Here is an 18,422-nt window from a genome sequence, read left to right as displayed (position 1 = left end):
TGACGCATTAAGCATATCGCCCACTGAGACGCGGGGAAACTCTGAGAACTTCTGTCGTCTGCTTCTATTGAAATCAAATAGTGTAACGCCCACTACAGGGAAACGTGCGGAACCGAAGCGCGGAATTTCTGTGAGCTAGAAGTCTGCAGGTTTCTAGGGTGGAAATTTTCCGTTGGCCGCATCTCCAAATGCCCCCTCGTGTAATTCCGCGTCTCTTCGCTCGGTTCCGGCAAGCGTCATGCTCGGCCCTGCTGTTCCGCGAGGCGCGGTACCCTCGGAGAGACATGAAAGTTTCCATTCGGATGTTCGGTGTGGCACGTTTCCGGCGTCTCGGTGGGTGATAACTTTAGATTGCACGGCCATGATGCGGGACTCACATGACCCATATTGGTCGCAAATGACAGATAAATATGGCATTGGTCAACGTAAAAGTCGCACGACTTTCGAAACGCTCCGTTTTCATCAGAAGAACTTACATTTTACAGCTTGATACCTCGACTCATGAAAATACTGAAGAAGCACTGACCTTGACACTCTCCGCGGCGGCAGTGAGTGTACGGATCTCCTTGGTGATCGGGAAGGCAAGAACACACAGGCCTGCCTCCAGCTTGACGACAGAGGGCGTTGGTTCCGCAAGGACTCGGCGAACAAGGATCCTCGTTGCTGATGCGAGACACAAGGATGCTGCTCTCAGGATAATAATTGCTCACTGAGGTCTGCGCCTGTGGTCTGCAGGAATTGTAAGGATCGCCAGAGTATCCTGAAGGACATGCGCAGATCGCCCTGTGGCCCCTGATCTGGCAGTTGGCGCGGTAGCCGCAGGGGCTGGGGGAGCAAGCGGCTACGCATCTCTGTCCAAGGCATCTGTGGCTGGTTGGGCATTCTTCGTCGCTGGAAAACATAAGTCATAAAGTAGCTGGATTAAATTTGCAATTACAAGAAACCAACTTTGTTATAGTTACTTTATGTATAGGCACGGTTTTAAATTACTAAAAAAGTTACGCGGGCGTTGGCGTTGCCTTGTTTCGGAAAGTAACATGTTACCCTTACTTTGTCATGTAACTTACGTTCGGCAACCTTTAACGGTAGTCAACTTCCCATCTGGTGTATTTTGGATTCTCTTTCGGGTGCTATATTCACGTGCGCAGAACGTTCAGGCTGGTTTCTTTCAGGCTAACTTAATATAACTTACTTTGTCCGACATTTAAACTATTTACACAAGTTTCTCATCTCTGGTTCATCATTTCCAAGCGTAACTTCACGTGCACAAAGTTTAAAACAATATAACTAGGGCTCACAAGTTGATGAAAAAAAATATTTTTTCCTGAGCCTTGAAAACAATCCTAAACCTCATAACAATACGTTTCCCTTCAATCAGAACCAGAAAACATTGCTTTTATTTTTCAGAAATTTATTTTATTATAAAACATAAACTAAACGTAACGGTTCAACCTTCTAGCAAGGTCTTCTTCAGACTATGTACCAAGTACAAATGCAACAAGGTACAAAACAGGACGATATATACCGGGTGTCCATAAAATCCCTTTACAACTTCAAAAATTCACTACAAATGCAAATGATGAGATATTTGAGTGATTTTTTTTATTGTACTAGTTTACTATTAAATTTTGTACTAATAGTCAATTTGTGTATTTCGGGTAACAATGTGAAGAAAGATAGGTCCTCGAAAGAAAAATGTCTACTCCGCAAGAAAAGGCACAATCTGTGGCGAGGTTCATTGAAACAAAATCTGACATTCAGACTCAGCGAAACGTCAGGACTAGGTATGGGAAACAACCACCAGCACGTCCATCAATTCGTGAATGGCACAGGAAATTCATGGAGACCGGTACAATTTTGGATAAAGCAAGAAGAAAACGAGTATCAGAGGAAGATATCGAACGTGTAAGACAAGCCTTTGTTAATTCTCCAAAGAAATCCATTCGCACTGCTGCCAGACAGTTACAGCTACCACGATCAACAGTGCACAAGGTCCTACACCACAACCTGCGATTGATTGCGTATAAAGTGCAACTGTTGCATGCCATCAAGCCCAATGATAAACCGAAATGAAAAAAAAAAAATTGCAGTGGACATGCTTCATCGAATATCGGAGGATGCAATGTTCCTCAACCGAGTGTGTTTTACTGGTGAGGCAACATTTCATGTTTCCGGTAAACTGAACACGTACAATGCGAGAATCTGGGACTCAGAAAACCCCCATGCGACAATGAACGTCAAACGAGACAGTCCAAAGGTGAATGTGTGGTGTGGACTGATGTTCAATCGAATCCAGGCGCGGTTGGCCCTATAGCGCACAGGATCAGTGAACCCCCAGTAATATACGATAATCACCTCGAGAATGAACAATGAACAATGTCTTTAAATTTTCACATTATTTCGCTAAAAATTCTACACAATAAGTCATGTATTTGTGCCCGTAACACGGCGAACTCTCTTGCTGAGAAGAAGAAACCGCGAATCGGCCGCCCTGATACAGACCCTCAGTTGAACCCCCACAGGACAGCTCGTGCCATTGTGAAAGCTTCGTGCGGGAGCAGAAGCGCGAGGAGGGTATAGGACAAAATACATGGGAGATGAGATTCCAGAACCTATGTCTCTACCCAACGGTCATGCGCAGTTCGTTCTCTCGCAGAAGCCGCGGGGCAAGGCTCCTTTGTCGCTGCTTCCTCCCTTCCAGTGTTGCTGTGTGCGGTTCAAGTTTGAAGCGCACACATTACATATTCAATCTTCTCTTGTATCATTTTTGCACCGGACGTCTTGGAATAAATGCAAGATTGTGTCAGAGATGGATGAGTGGAAACAAATAGAAGCTGGAATTAGATGCGATGAATTAAAATAAAGGAGATACATTACCAAAATACCTTGTGCATGCATTCAGAGGTTTTTCCTTAAAGGTGGAAACACTTCGGGTTCGCGAAAGAGAAAGAATGGCGCGAAGACGTGACTCGCTGTCGCTCGGTGTCAAAGTCTCAAGTTTTTTAGTTTTTGAAGTGCTTGGATACTTGTTGGAAAGTATTAAGTGATGCTGCGAGTGAAACGAGGGATGGACTTTACCTAGGTTATGTCATTTGATGCAGTGTAGGCGTTGCTGTCCGCGCAGGTAAGAAATGACCGATAGAAATGCACATAATTAACGTAAACAAACTTCCTTGTCCACTGAAAAAAAGCGTGTGCTGGTCGACCAGCCCCAAATTTGAACAAACCTGTCGCGTATAAATGAAAGGGTCTCAGGTTCGATTTCTAGTATGCGCATGCCATTAGTTGCCATTTCCCTTTAACAAATGTAGGACCAGTTCTGATTAGTCAGCATGGACGTCCGGAAGGGGAAAAGGGGGCCGCCCCCCCATGGAAATTGAATGTAAACCAAAAATTATATATTACACGCATATAATTTAATTTCAGTCACAGTAATTTTTGGTAATTATTATAAAAGCGTTGCAGTAACTTCAGACTGAAGGAGTGTTTTTTGCTCCTCGTGGGGAAAAAATATATTACTTGCCTCTACTTGAGGACGTCCATGATATTCCAACAAAACTCAACTTTTTTCATAAAGGCACAATTTATTGTAGTTTCAGCCCTAAATTTATTCGCACACCCCTACAACAAAACCTTATACTCCCAGATAAAAAGAATTCTTGACAAAGCTTTTAAACCCTCCCCCATCCTTTTGTTGGGCGAAGGAAGTATATTTTGCGGAAAGTGAATATATGTCACATCACTTCAGTGAACCCCCGGGTAAATAATGCACGAGCCGCGCCTGATCGAATCATTGGTCCATTTTTCTTTGCGGAGCAAACAAATACTGCAAATGTTTACCTTGACCTTTTGACTGAATGTGCGACACCACAACTGGCTGACCTTCAACTAACCATCCTTTACCAACAGGATGGTGCACCACCACATTGGGGATTAAATGTTCTTGACTTCTAGACCAAACATTTCCCGGTAGGTGGATTGGACGGGATGGCCCTATTCCCTAGCCACCTCGTTCACCAGACATAACGCCCCTAGATTTCTTTCTATGGGACTACGTTAAAGACACTGTGTATCGAACAAATGTACGGAACATTACTGACCTCAAACAAAGGATCACTGATTCCATTGCCATCATTGATGAGGCTATGCTAGATCGGACATGGCACGAAATCGATTTTCGCCTTGACGTCCTTCGTGCAACCAATGGTACCCATATTGAGGTTTATTAAGTTATGAAAAAAAAACTTCAATATATACTGCTACTAGGTGACAAATTTCATTTAATTATCTCTTCATATGTGTTTGGAATAAAAGCTTGAAGTTGTAAAGAGACTTTATGGACACCCTGTATATATATACACAAAAATACTCCCCTCCACACTATTAGCCAGAACTATTTATTATTTATCGAATTATCAACTATTCTCTTGTAATTTCTGAAAAATCAAGTGTTCATTTTCAGAACGAACATTACTTTTAGGTAATTTTTTTACCATTTTAGCTCATGTTTTAATAATTGTAAGGTCATTCTGTAGGTCATTTTTTTAAAATTAAGCGACAGGGGCACGTGTGCTACTCGAAGTTGATGACCTAAATATTCGTAACTTGGTGGGCGTAATGGGGGCACTAGCCCCTCAAAAACTTCCAGGTTTATTAGAATTTACAAGTTAACTTTTCGTTATTCTCCTGGAACCTGAAGAGCAAGGTAATACACAATAATTTTTATGAATTCGCAAATGTGACAGTTATTTAACAAAATAGTCTTGGGGCCCTATTTATATGGGAAGCAAAGCTTTTCAATTCTGCTCCCCCACATCAAAGTTAAGCCCCAAATGCATCAACTGACTTTCTTTTCCAAACTTGTCAACGGAAAAATAGATTCTCCAGCTCTACTCTCACAATTAAACTTTTATGTTCCAAACGCTATTTTAAGATCCAGAAATAATCTCTTTAAAATCTCGCATGGAAGAACCAACATGGTTGAATGTGCAAGTTGTTCAACTCAGTGTCTAGTAATAACCTTAGTATCGATCTTTTCAGATTTAAAAGTCATTGTATTTTCTGAACACTGTAGCCTATACAAACAGGACACAATTAAGATTGTTACTCACCCTAAATTAGACATTTTCTATATTTTTGTTTAACATTATTTAATATAAAATACTGTTTCAATTTCAGTCATATGTTTATCATTGTCTCTTATATGTGCAACTTATTACTCAATATCTCTATTACACTACTACTATTTACATGTATATAAGCTGATTACCTCTGTATAACTTGTATACAAATATTACATAAACTCTATCAAATCAAGCAATATATGAAATCAGTCAGGTTTATAAGTATGTTGTAGATTGAAATGTCATATTTCTCACTTGATGTAATATTATTTTTGTATTTTGTATTACTTTCTTGTTTACTCTGTGAACATTGTAATTGGGCATGTGCCTGTGTGTTCGAAATAATAAATAATAAGTTCGATTCTGCCTCCCCCCGCACCAGTAAGGCCTCAAGTTACGCCCATGGCAGGGTTGACGATGTATCTTTAAGATTTATCCCGATAACACTGTATGTAATAATTGAAACCATGATAAAGCCGATTTTCTTACTGACAATCACTTCCAAATTACTGTAAATTTTTGTTTTATTTTCCCATTACGTTCCCGAAAATTACCCCGAAGATAAGAAAAATCTTGCATAAATTCATAATTATTTCCTTAAATTTTTATAATTGTACAATACAACTTGCGGTAGATGGAAGAAGAGAAAAATATTAACACACTATTTCCTTCATGCTGAAATATCTGTCACAATAGATGTACATAGAAAGAAAGTAAATCAAGAATACTTACTAATCACATTGAGGCCCGCATCCAACAATTGTATTAGGCTTTGGAAAATATCCTGGAATGCAGCGACACACAGCGGCGCCGGACGAACTAACACTGCATTCTGTGTTACGTCCGCAAGGGCTTGGGGAACATGGATTTGAATATACTGAAACAAATGAAAAGTTAGTGTAAAATTTCTTTGATGTATATGTTCTTAAATAGAGGTCATCATTTTGCAATGACAATGACCGCCCACAGAAAATTTTCCAAGGGGAAGGAGGGGCAAAAATCGAAAAGTTGTATCGTTAATTTCGCTTCATGTTGACGTGTCTTGAAAGGATAGAAACATTTTTAAGGGAGGGGGAAAGATAATAGTTATGGTATTGGGAAAGGAAGAATATTAAAGAAAGAGTATGTAAGAGAGAGAGAGAGAGGAAAGGGAAGTGACAGAGCAATGAAAAGAGAAATAGAGAAGAGACAGAGAAAAAGAGGAAAACAAAAATGCGATAGAAAAAAGGGAAATAGAGAGAGGAGGATATATAAGAGAAATATAATGAAACGACAGAGAGAGAGAGATAATAAAAGGGAAATGAAGCGATAGAGAAAGGAAAATAAAGAGACGAAAGAGAAGATAATTAAAACTATAACTTGATAAGTTTAAAAACAAGGCGCTGCAAATAGCTGTTGCGCATCTCTCACCACATTTCCTCACTCCATTCTGCGCAGCGACGTTGGTTCGCAGTGTTGCAACCTGGAGGGAGCGAAATCATGTGAGGATTTTCAACGAAATTTGTATTCGCTTTTTCCTGTGCTGTTTTCTACGTGTTGGAGTACAGAAATTCAGCTCACATTTCGCCAACGACTCTTTTCCTTCTTTTTAAACTTGGCCTCCCCGATGGCGCAGTGGTAGCGTCGTCGCCTTGTAATCAAGGAGTCCCGGGTTCGATTCCCGGTGGAGGCACATAGTGGTTCGGATCCCACTATAACTGTAGGTCCAGTCCCGATTAGCCGTACTATGCATAAAGTGGACTTAAAACAACAAATCAATCCAATCCAATTCCTATAAAACTTGAAAAACCATCCATTTAGAATACTCCCGTAGCGGCGCTTGTGGTCTCGACAACATTATACTTAAGTTTATGTAACTCCTTCTGATTTCGCAAATATGTTGCGACATTGTAAACAATTTATCTGGCCTGTCCTCTAAAGGGCTTTCAAGAGCAGATTGTGGATTTCGTTGGACCCGCCATGATTTGATTTTTGCATTTCAAAAATATGCAGCCAAGAGTAAAAAGCAAGAACATTTCAATGCTTTTAAAAAGAACACAGGCAACGTAGTGATTGTTATACGATAAAGAAAATAACCCCCACCCCACTCGGCTTAAAAAAAAACCAGGCCACTGCTCGATGTCGCATTCAGAAAATGAAGTCATTCGCCCAGTAGGTTCTCTTCGTTATAAACGTTAACGCGCGTGCGTAATACTACAGACCGGATTAAATCAAATGAACCACTGATAAACTTATATGAGCCGGCAGCGTCAATCCACACAGTAAAAATCTTTTGTCATATTTGTTTTAGCTTAAGTTTGCTGAGTTGGCACCACTGGTACTCTCAAGGCCAGACTATACCGCGTTTGTTAGAACCTGTTCCGTTTCCCGCGCTAGCGATCGCTCGACAGTTTCGGTGCCAATGAGAAACGAGGAAAAAATCGTCTGCTGGGCAGCGAGGAGCGAATGGAAGCCAGAAGAGAGGCGCTTACGTAGACGCTGTTGCGACGTTGCGTATTTTAATTGGCTGCCTGGCTTTGACTTTCCCCAGCACGGAGAAAAGCCAGCGACCAGCTAGCGCGGGAACCGGAACAGGTTGTAACAAACGCGGTATAGTACGTAGAAGAGTGGTGGGGAGAATGACGTAATAGGAAGTGCTCCGCAGCGATCTGCGCATATCGGGACTTAACTTGTCAGGCTATAGGCGACAGGGAAAATAAAAGGGGAATGAAGCGATAGAGAGAAAGGGAAATAAAGAGTAGAGGAAAGAGAAGAGAAATAAAGAAGCTACAGAGAAAAGAGTAATAAAGAAGCGACTATGGGAGGAAGGAAAATAAATAATGAAGAAATTGAGAGAAAAAGAAATAATGAAACGACAGAGAGAAGAAAGGAAAGAAAAATAATGAAGCAACTGGGAGAGAAAAGATATAAAGAAACAACTGGTAAGGAAAAGAAAAGAGAAATAAGCAACAGCAGTGAGAATGAGAGGTGAAGAAAGAGAAAGAAAGACGCGACAGAGAAAAAAATATATACAGAAAATGAATGGAAACAATCAATACAAAGTAGAAACGAACAGAGTACGAACAAAATATGCTTTTTTGTATTATTTTTGTGCCGGCCACCTAGCCGACACAAAAATATGATATAAATAAAGAGAATAAGAAGGCATTTTCCCCTTATTATTCCAAGGAGGGAATGAACCCCACTTGACCCCGTCCCTTTGACCACCTCGCTTACCCAAGACTTTTCAAAAAGCTAAAGTAACGAACATAGTAGTGGTGGATTAATAATAAATGCCCAATCCCCCCACGAGAGAATTTTACTAATCCGCCACTGCATCCTACAGACGAATAGTGTTAACCACTACATCGTCAAGAGAGCAACATTTATTGTTATTAATCCTAAATTAAATATCTTTTAAATGTCTCCCGGTTAGGATAAGACGTATCAAAAAAATATTCTATTCTCCATCCTCTGTAAAAACGAAAGTAATATCAACAAAAACACATCGTTTGTAAGAACTTCTAATGGTTATTCCAATGGCACCTGTGCAAGAATCTTGCGCGTGAGATATAGTGCGTGTTATAAAGTCATGTTAATCAACATTGACCTTGTGATGTTGTATTTTAAGCTTACAGCTACGATCAATACGCAAACGAAAAAATACTGCAGAAATAACAAATAGGAAAGAACTCTCAGACGTCACGTGGTTTGGTTTACATTAACTTCGATCTTACAGTGGATGCTAAATAGGTAAAAACTAGGGCAGAGCCGATACCGAGGTATCGTTATCGGAAAATATCGGTTGGGTTTTATTTTCCAATACCAACCGATTCTTTTCCGGCGTTTTGATCGCTCGCGGTTCATCAAAAATGCCGCGCGGCACTTTTGCGAAATCTAATTATCCTGGACGTTATGCAACATTCGAAGTTGCCATTGACGTTCTACAGTCACGGACACTGCCGGCTTGTAACAATTCCATTGAAAGTGAATATATTAATTACAAGCCGGCAGTGTTCGTGACTGTACCAATATTATGTGATTATATAGCAGGTATTTTTTTTTTATATTCGTACGCTATTTTTAATATTTTAAAGCAAAACTCTAGTAAATTGATGCTTATAGTTGGAATAGAATACTACCCACTGATATTAATCAGTACTTTGAACAAAATTTGTATTAATCAGTACTTTGAACAACTTTTGTGTTAATCAGTGCTTTGAACAACTTTTGTGTTAATCAGTGCTTTGAACAACTATTGTGTTAATCAGTGGTTTGAATAACTTTTGTGTTAATCAGTGCTTGGAACAACTTTTGTGTTAATCAGTGCTTTGAACAACTATTGTGTTAATCAGTGCTTTGAACAACTTTTGTGTTAATCAGTGTTTTGAACAACTTTTGTGTTAATCAGTGCTTGGAAAAACTTTTGTCTTAATCAGTGCTTTGAACAACTTTTGTGTTAATCAGTACTTTGAACAACTTTTGTCTTAATCAGTGCTTTGAATAACTTTGTCTTAATCAGTACTTTGAACAACTTTTGTCTTAATCAGTGCTTTGAACAACTTTTGTCTTAATCAGTGATTTGAACAACTTTTGTATTAATCAGCGCTTTGAACAACTTTTGTATTAATCAGAGCTTTGAACAACTTTTGTCTTAATCAGAGCTTTGAACAACTTTCGTATTAATCAGTGCTTTGAACAACTTTTGTCTTAATCAGTGCTTTGAACAACTTTTGTATTAATCAGCGCTTTGAACAACTTTTGTATTAATCAGAGCTTTGAACAACTTTTGTCTTAATCAGTGCTTTGAACAACTTTTGTCTTAATCAGTGCTTTGAACAACTTTTGTATTAATCAGCGCTTTGAACAACTTTTGTATTAATCAGAGCTTTGAACAACTTTTGTATTAATCAGCTCTTTGAACAACTTTTGTATTAATCAGTGCTTTGAACAGCTTTTGTATTAATTAGTGCTTTGAACAACTTTTGTTACAATTTTCAAGCATCGGTATGGATATCGTTTCGAAGTATTATCGGCCCAGTCCTAGTAAAAACATATTTAAAAACAAAGAAAGTATGTCAATTTAGATGTCAGTATTTGTATAACAGTGCGTTAAAACTTAATTTTATAGAAATCACTATGGAGTCGTAACTTGTATCTGACATTTCTAAAGTGGAATCAGGCCAATATGGAGCGTTAGCCCTCTCCATCTACCCCCCTACTATAGCTGACATAAAGATTAATAGAACCTGTATTTAACTGACATAAGGTACTTACCAACGGAATGCACAGCCTCACTAAGTATTGTCGTAACAAATAAGGTCCAAAATAGTCGAATTAGACCCATCTTGTGGCAGTCTCTGGAAATAAATTGGAAAATATGTTTTAGTAAATAACGTCATCATATATTTGCCGGTTTAAAGAAAATTGCTGTCCCTTTGCAGCATCTGGTATTTTCAAAACTTATAATGGCTGTTTGAAAATATGCTTTCTTTTTATGACGATGGTATTATTCTCTGCAGATTGAACCTTTGTTGTCTTTTTTCAAATTATTTGGACACCTTAAATTATAATCATGTAGAGGAAAAGGTCTAAATATGGCCCCCTCCCTTTTTAATTTGTAATTTTCGGAGGGAAAAAATAATATATCAAGCACCTGCCTTTAAAATGCATATCTATGAAATATATACTTAAATGTAATAGCATGCTAAAGTATAGAAGGTCTCGATTTTTTTAAAAAGAAAGCAATTTCCAAAAAGGTAAAATTATGTATTTCAAAATTGTGGTCCAAATATGGGCTACTACTGGCAATATCACAAAAAAGCAATTAAAATTTTAAAAAAACAGTAATTATCGCTAAAACATTGTAGAATTCATATTTATGAATAATCTGTTGTTTTGAAAATCATGCGGAATGGGGAAAATTAAGAAAACATCCAAATATTTGTTGAAAATGTAATCTTAACCTTAGACCTCATGTCATAGCCCATATTTAGACCATCACGCTATTTTTCTTCTTCAATTTATTTTCGCTCTCTGTGGTACATATTTCACAAACAAATCATGGTATTATAAAAGCCCACATTTGTTTTATGTACCGCTAATATCATAACCTATACAAAGCAGATGAGAATTCAGAAAACACTGAGTTAAAACATACGTGCAAAAAGTTCGAAGGGCACAATTCTATAACAGCGTCCAAGGCCGAAACTAACCACCACTTTCTCTTTCGAATTGGCGCCGCAACCTTTGTCCTTGACAGATAACCAGTCCCCATAGCCTCTGCCAGGCTGCAGCACCCGGAAGCGCTGATAACTCCAAAACCCGTATTTAAACCTTCGCCCATATTTAGACCATCTCCTCTACAGTTGTTTCACCTACGTCACAAACTGTTGCATTGTCGCTTCGAGCTGCCATGTTTGAGGCCAGTTCTTGTAAGCATATGGAATTTAAGCGGACTGGCGGGACACACTAATACAGACATTCGTGACTTAAAGCAAACGTGTAGTTAGTTCAGATGTAACGAACACTACGTGATGGATATTTCCTTGCATACGACAAAAACATGGCGGCTATGTGCATCCTGACGTCACATAAAACCCACCTCTATGTTGGCATATGTTGATGAATTCCTTCATAACACCATTACGAAGCGTTCTTGTCTCTTGATAAGAAGGTCAGACGTCTGACTGGTGGAGAGGGGGGAAAATGGAATCTAGAACAATTGCGATGGCGGACAATTGCGGTGAAGCCAAAATCACGGACAATTGCGATGATTTTGTAGGTGAAGGTCATTTTACAAATTAATGGTAGGGCAATTTCGACGATCAGGACCTAACCTAACCTAACCAGAGGCGCCACAGAACTAAGAATGCTGCAGAAAGTTGGAACAACAAAATAAATAGGTGGCTTTGAAGACCACATTGGCCTGCCTCAAGAGCCAAGCCGAAGACACCAACATCAAGTACATGCCATGGAACTTAATGTAGAAGGTCAGAAAAGGAAGAAGCGTGACATTAGAATTGACGAGAGAGTTGGAAAGTGTATTCGCACATACGAGGAAGCGGGTTAATTCAAAGGGTGTCTAGGGCCTCCCGGATAGCGCAGTGGTAGCGTCGTCGCCTTGTAATCAAGAAGCTCCAGGTTCGATACCCGACGGAGGCACATAGTGTTTCGGATCCCACTTTAAACTGTAGATCCAGTCTGTAGCCTTACTGTGCATAAAGTGGACTTAAAACACCAAATCAATCAATCAAAGGGTGTCCGCTGGCTCTAGCCCATGTTCAGAAACTTGATTGAACCAAATTACCAGCTGAAAACATCAATATTTCACATTATTCTCTTGTAAGAGGTATTGTACGTGGTGTTAAGTCACCCTTCAATTTGACAGAAGATTTAAAATGTCATCGTAATTGTCCACCCGCGCTTTCACTTCTAACTGTGTTCATCAACGCAATTATCCGGCTACCGGATAAATGTATGTAGTTCGTTCCAAGGAGTGGTGTGTGTAGAAAATGAGGGGTTTGATGCTGGGCACATGCAGGTACCTACACTCCGTCAAATTCGTTTTCACAAAGCACAAAACATAACCCTTCTAACAAACTTTTCACAATTACAGTTATAATAATGCCTACTTTATTAGTAGACCTAGGATTTTAGGTTTTTAACCTATTTTTTTCCCTTTACAGGCATGTAAGAAATAATAAGTTATGTCAGCGATTCGTTAAAAAAAAGCAATAACAGATGAAGTTTTTTTAGTTTCTTTTTTATATTTTTGAAGGTTTTACAGGGTTTTTATGTCACACAGAGGCATTTGCTTTGTTTCGTCACGAAAAATTTCAATGACGAACGTGTTTGAAATGTACTCTCTGTCGATTTCCCTTCCTCCAAGTGGATGGTGATTTTTAAAGCTCTAAACAAAGCAAAATGTCTGGTGCCACTGTTATCTGTACAACCCAAAGTGGTCTGATCTGTGTGGTCTTGCTCCCTTTCGCTTCACTTCGGTGCTTTGTGGCATTCACGCCTTGCAAACTAACATTTCAGCATTGAAGTTTGCACCACTGACTATGTTTTTGTTCAAAGATTATTTTCAGCATATAAGATGATCCTCACAGACAAAATTGCGGAGTTTGACTGTGGATAACATGGAAAAAGTTTGTTGCCTAACTATTGATTGATTGAGTTGGTGTTTTAAGTCCACATTGTACACAGTAAGGCTAATCGGGACTGGACCTACAGTTTAAAGTGGGATCCGAACCACCATGTGCCTCCACCGGGTATCGAACCCGGGACACCTTGATTGCAAGGCGACGACGCTACCACTGCGTACGCCATCCGAGAGGCTACATTGTTGCCTAACTATACATCGAAGAGTGGATTTTAATAGCAAATTTGCAAGGGTAAATTCTGCCATCGCCGTAGGGTTAGGCAACACACACAACGTCATGCAAGATAGTGCGTATTTCAGGATATAGGTGTCCCATTTTCATCGTCGGTGACTATACCTAATCAGCATTTTTCAAGAATTTTGAACTATTTTAAGTTTTTTGAACCTACTTCAGGATTTTTCGAGCCTAACTTTAGATTTTAGGACCTATTTTAGGATTTTTAGAACCTATTGTAAGGTTTTTAGAATCTATTTTAGGATTTTTAGAACCTATTTTAAGGTTTTTAGAATCTATTTTAGGATTTTTAGAGCCTATTTTAGGATTTTTAGAACCTATTTTAAGGTTTTTCGAATCTATTTTAGGATTTTTAGAACCTATTTTAAGGTTTTTAGAATCTATTTTAGGATTTTAGAGCCTATTTTAGGATTTTTAGAGCCTATTTTAGGATTTTTAGAACCTATTTTAAGGTTTTTCGAATCTATTTTAGGATTTTTAGAACCTATTTTAAGGTTTTTAGAATCTATTTTAGGATTTTTAGAGCCTATTTTAGGATTTTTAGAACCTATTTTAAGGTTTTTGGAATCTATTTTAGGATTTTTAGAACCTATTTTAAGGTTTTTAGAATCTATTTTAGGATTTTAGAGCCTATTTTAGGATTTTTAGAACCTATTTTAAGGTTTTTGGAATCTATTTTAGGATTTTTAGAACCTATTTTAAGGTTTTTAGAATCTATTTTAGGATTTTAGAGCCTATTTTAGGATTTTTAGAGCCTATTTTAGGATTTTTAGAACCTATTTTAAGGTTTTTGGAATCTATTTTAGGATTTTTAGAACCTATTTTAAGGTTTTTAGAATCTATTTTAGGATTTTAGAGCCTATTTTAGGATTTTTAGAGCCTATTTTAGGATTTTTAGAACCTATTTTAAGGTTTTTGGAATCTATTTTAGGATTTTTAGAACCTATTTTAAGGTTTTTAGAATCTATTTTAGGATTTTTAGAGCTTATTTTAGGATCCTAAAAGCACACTTTTTAGAACCTATAAATCCGAGGTTTATTTATTAGGTTAGGAAGCCACGTTTCCGTTAGCAACCCATTTTCGCGACGTGTTAGCAGCTGGATGTGTCTCTCACCCGACCCGAAACTGAGCAAATCGGAACATGGCCGTGCAATGAGTGTATCTGATGTTTTCAGAGACACATGCCTTCATATATCATATCTCTAAATATCAATCAATTTGAGTTTTGGTGCAACTCGAAAATTGCTGAGACCTGGTGTGTTACCGGGTCCAGAGGCGGTAACATGCAGGCCCGAAAAAGAGTGACAAATTTTTGCTCCTTCACCGGACGCCCGTGATGCAGATCTTTTGTTTTTGGCAGCAATAGAAGACCACCAGGACAATGGGTTTGATTGATTTGATTGAATTTACTTTCATTTTCTTCCACTTTTGTCTCTCTCCATGGCCGTGCCTATCTGCATCTTTTTCGTTCGGTGAAAGAGAGACAGCTAGGAAAACGCATATGCGCTTGAAACAATAGGAGATGTGCTATGGCAGCGAGCATAGCCGCAGTCGCCTGCGTTGGGCGACGATTCTAACCCCTGTGAAGTTGGCCCGACCCATTTTCGTTGCCCACCTCAAACCTAGTCAGGTCGTTAGTTCTTCGTTAGTTCTCGATTCTACAGCGTGTCCCGCTTGCGTATTTACAAACCCTATAGTACTGCAGAACCTCCAGCGATATCTGGCTACTGATTGGCTGCCATTCCGGAAGTTGATGTAGCGTTCCTTCAAGTTAACGCTAGATGGCAGGGTTCAAATTAACAGTGTAGATTTCCGATATCCATCCCAACAAGATAAGACATCCATTTACATTAAGGTTCATTTTTTAGCAAAATTATTTAAATTAATGTTTTAGAAGACAGAAATCAGAACTCTTCTTGAAGTGAATTTTTTTTCTATTTAAAGTCACATCAATGCAAACATTGAACTACCAATGACTATTGAGAAAATTATGTATATCCAACGTATAGCATTTTAAACATTATATTTTATTATATAAACGTATATTTCTTAACATAATTTCGACAATCTGTTTATAAACTTTATTACTATATAATCACAAGTCTTTTTATTTCCATACTTTTGCTGTAAATGAAGAAGCAAGGAACAATGGACACTGAACATGAACACTTCCGGTGCACACAGCCAATAAGAAGTGTTACATACCTCTGGTTCTGCAGCACTATAGGGTTTGTAAATACGCGTCCCGCTTATACGTATAATAAAAGAAAAAAATCACAACTTTTTTATTTACCAATATTTTTTATCCAAACTTTGTACAAACATGGAACAACTCAGAATTTTTTTTTACAAATCAAGAAACCAGCGCACTTCCACATGTGAACCGTTAGTGGCACGGCAAATGTCAAACCGGTTGTCAGCCTCAAGCCACACGTTTTGAAGCATGTGCAGGGTAATGTTGATTACTGCAACCACAATTCTTTCACGCAAGTCTTGCAAATCTCTAACCGGTGTCCTTAACACACCCCCACAACAAAAAATCACACACAGTGAGGTCTGGTGACCGTGGGGGCCATTCAATAAAATCCAAACCTCTCCCTATCCATTTTCCATTGAAATGCTCGTCCAGGAAGTCTCTAACGAGATTTGAGAAATGAACCGGTTTCGTGTAACTGTATTTCCCATTTCTTTATTGAAATGTACGATGGAACTACTTCTTTAGCACCCAAAGCATAACGTGCACGAAATCGTCTCTGCACGAGTGTCACAGACTTCACTTCAGACAACGTTAAAACAAAAAACACCTTTTCTAGTGGCGACCACATGACGAATGGCTACTGAGAAACTGATAATATCAGTTTTCGAGACATTCTGGCTACTGCGCATGCGCAACTACTACTGAATGTGTTGCTAAAAAACAATGCTGAGTCATTCTTTAAAATGAAACAACAATCACATCATTCTGACAGTTTGTTTAGAAGTTATGAATTTTTCTTTTATTATACGTATAAGAGGGACACGCTGTAGAAAAGATACCTGTAGGCCAGTGGTTCCTAAAGTGTGCGTCGCTACACCCTTGGGCACCGTGGTTGGTTTGCAAGAGCGTCACGAGATGTTTCAATATTTTCACTGAAATGACACTTATTCCAAATATGTGCTTATTTACTACTTTTCACACATAATATGTTTCTGAATTTGAAATATGTGTTTATTTTTTAACTTAAGGCAAGCAACCTAACCACAATAAAGCTACGTTTTCCATTCTGACAAGTTCCAGACTCATGACGCGCAACATGCGCATGTTGCGCTTCATTTAGTGCACTGTTTCCAATTCAAAACTACTTCTGTAAAATGCACCCACAACAACACTGGAGTGGAGGACCGCAGTGTAGCGTTGCGCAGTGCTTTAGAGTAGTCAGTGTTTCTTCTCTTGTATTGTAATAATTTGGTGGTGATTTAACTTGTGTAAAGGTGGACAATACAGCTATGGCAGGTTTTGTGGTTATGGCAGGCTCGTACCATGAACCTTTTAAAAAAGAGGCGAAAACGACGCAGATGGTGGATTAGAAGTTTTCTAGCGAAAAAAACTCGTTGATGAGAGACTTTCGTCTTCAAGTTGGATACGAAAACTATGTAAGAATGACTGCAAGTGATTTTGAATTGCTATTAAATCTTGTTGGACCAGAGATTGTAGTCGCGTCGTCTGTTTCTACTCTAGTGCGCATGCCCGTGCCCCAGGAACTTGCTGCAGGCTGTTTCCACTGTCCGCGGCGCATGTTGTGCGTCAAAATAGTTTGGGGCAATTTTGTCCCGGGCACTTGCGCCGCGGCATGTTGCAGACAGTTTCCATTTCAACAAATGCTTGGCGCATGCCGCGCGTCATGTAGCGCGGCAAATTTGTGGTAATGGAAACGGGGTTTAACTGAGCGTTGCAAGTGTTAGATAGGCCTATATTCTGACTTGGGCGCAGCGGAAAGTTCTTGAAACGCCAAGGGCACTGTGAAACGAAAAAGTTTTGGAACCCCTGCTGTAGGTAATAGGCTTCGGGCTCTGGCCATGGACGCGCGCTGTTTCAAGTCTCCTGGGGAAAGCGTAACAACTTTTCTCCTGCGATTTCGGTCAGTGTATGGGACAGGTGGCCGGCCACCCACTATCGTGAGGATTTGATTGATTGATTTGCTTTATTTTACTTCGCTTGTTGTGCCACTTTTTGGCTAATTTGCGAAGATGAGGATGAGTGATGATATGATGAAATTGATTAATGGACACTCACAAACATCCATGCCCAGGCCAGCATTCGAACCTGGGACCTCTGGCGTTGTAGCGCGATGTGCTAACCACTCAGCCACGGGGGCCGGCACTATCGTGAGGAAACTGGGGAGCTACGAAGGAGTAGCGTAACCCGGTCACGGAAACCTACAACTGGGGGTTCGTCTTGCTGACCACACGTCACCCAGTAACTGGTTAGATGATCTCCCACCTTTGATGGAAGTGTTGTCGGCAGTCGGTAAGTAGGCCTTGGACCTCAAGGGCTGCTGCGCCACGGGTTTTTATTTCATCGCGAAGATGAGTATGAGACGCCAGAGCCTCGCTAGTCTGGAAAATGCAGTCCAGGGGTTTACGTGGAAGAGAGGTTGACATTTGGGTGTTCTCAGAGAGTGTTACCCGTTACACTCCACCGAGACAATAGCTGAAACAGTATAAAGCAGGCTACTGCTCTAGTAAGTTATATGCTAAACAGATTCTTTATATTCCATTGTTGCCAGAGACGAAACTCCGGAAACAAGATCAGCGTTTTTGCGGTTCGAGTCATTAGCAAGGGCGGACATTCCTGGGGGACGTCGCGTCTTGTCTCGGGAGGGTGCGTAGGATGTCAAGGCCAGAAAGCAACACGGGTTTCGACCTTGATTCTTTTTTA

General features: G+C 39.5%; 1 protein-coding gene across 1 annotated transcript in view; it reads right to left on the bottom strand.

The window, feature by feature from the left end:
• LOC146002423 (agrin-like) overlaps positions 1-18,422 on the bottom strand; it is a 57,412-nt gene that overhangs the window by 19,326 nt on the left and 19,664 nt on the right. The window contains exons 2-4 of the mRNA XM_083140249.1: positions 10,380-10,462; positions 5,856-6,000; positions 527-891 (exon numbers count right to left, since the gene is read on the bottom strand). Of these exons, the coding sequence (XP_082996375.1) occupies positions 527-891; positions 5,856-6,000; positions 10,380-10,449 (580 nt within the window). The 5' untranslated portion in view covers positions 10,450-10,462. The remainder of the gene's footprint in view (positions 1-526; positions 892-5,855; positions 6,001-10,379; positions 10,463-18,422) is intronic.

Source organism: Lepisma saccharinum, chromosome 18, assembly GCF_977018435.1.
Source record: "Lepisma saccharinum chromosome 18, izLepSacc3.1, whole genome shotgun sequence".
Classification (NCBI taxonomy): domain Eukaryota; kingdom Metazoa; phylum Arthropoda; class Insecta; order Zygentoma; family Lepismatidae; genus Lepisma; species Lepisma saccharinum.
The sequence above is the reverse complement of the archived record's forward strand: the minus strand, read 5'-3'. Positions and strand labels throughout refer to the sequence as shown.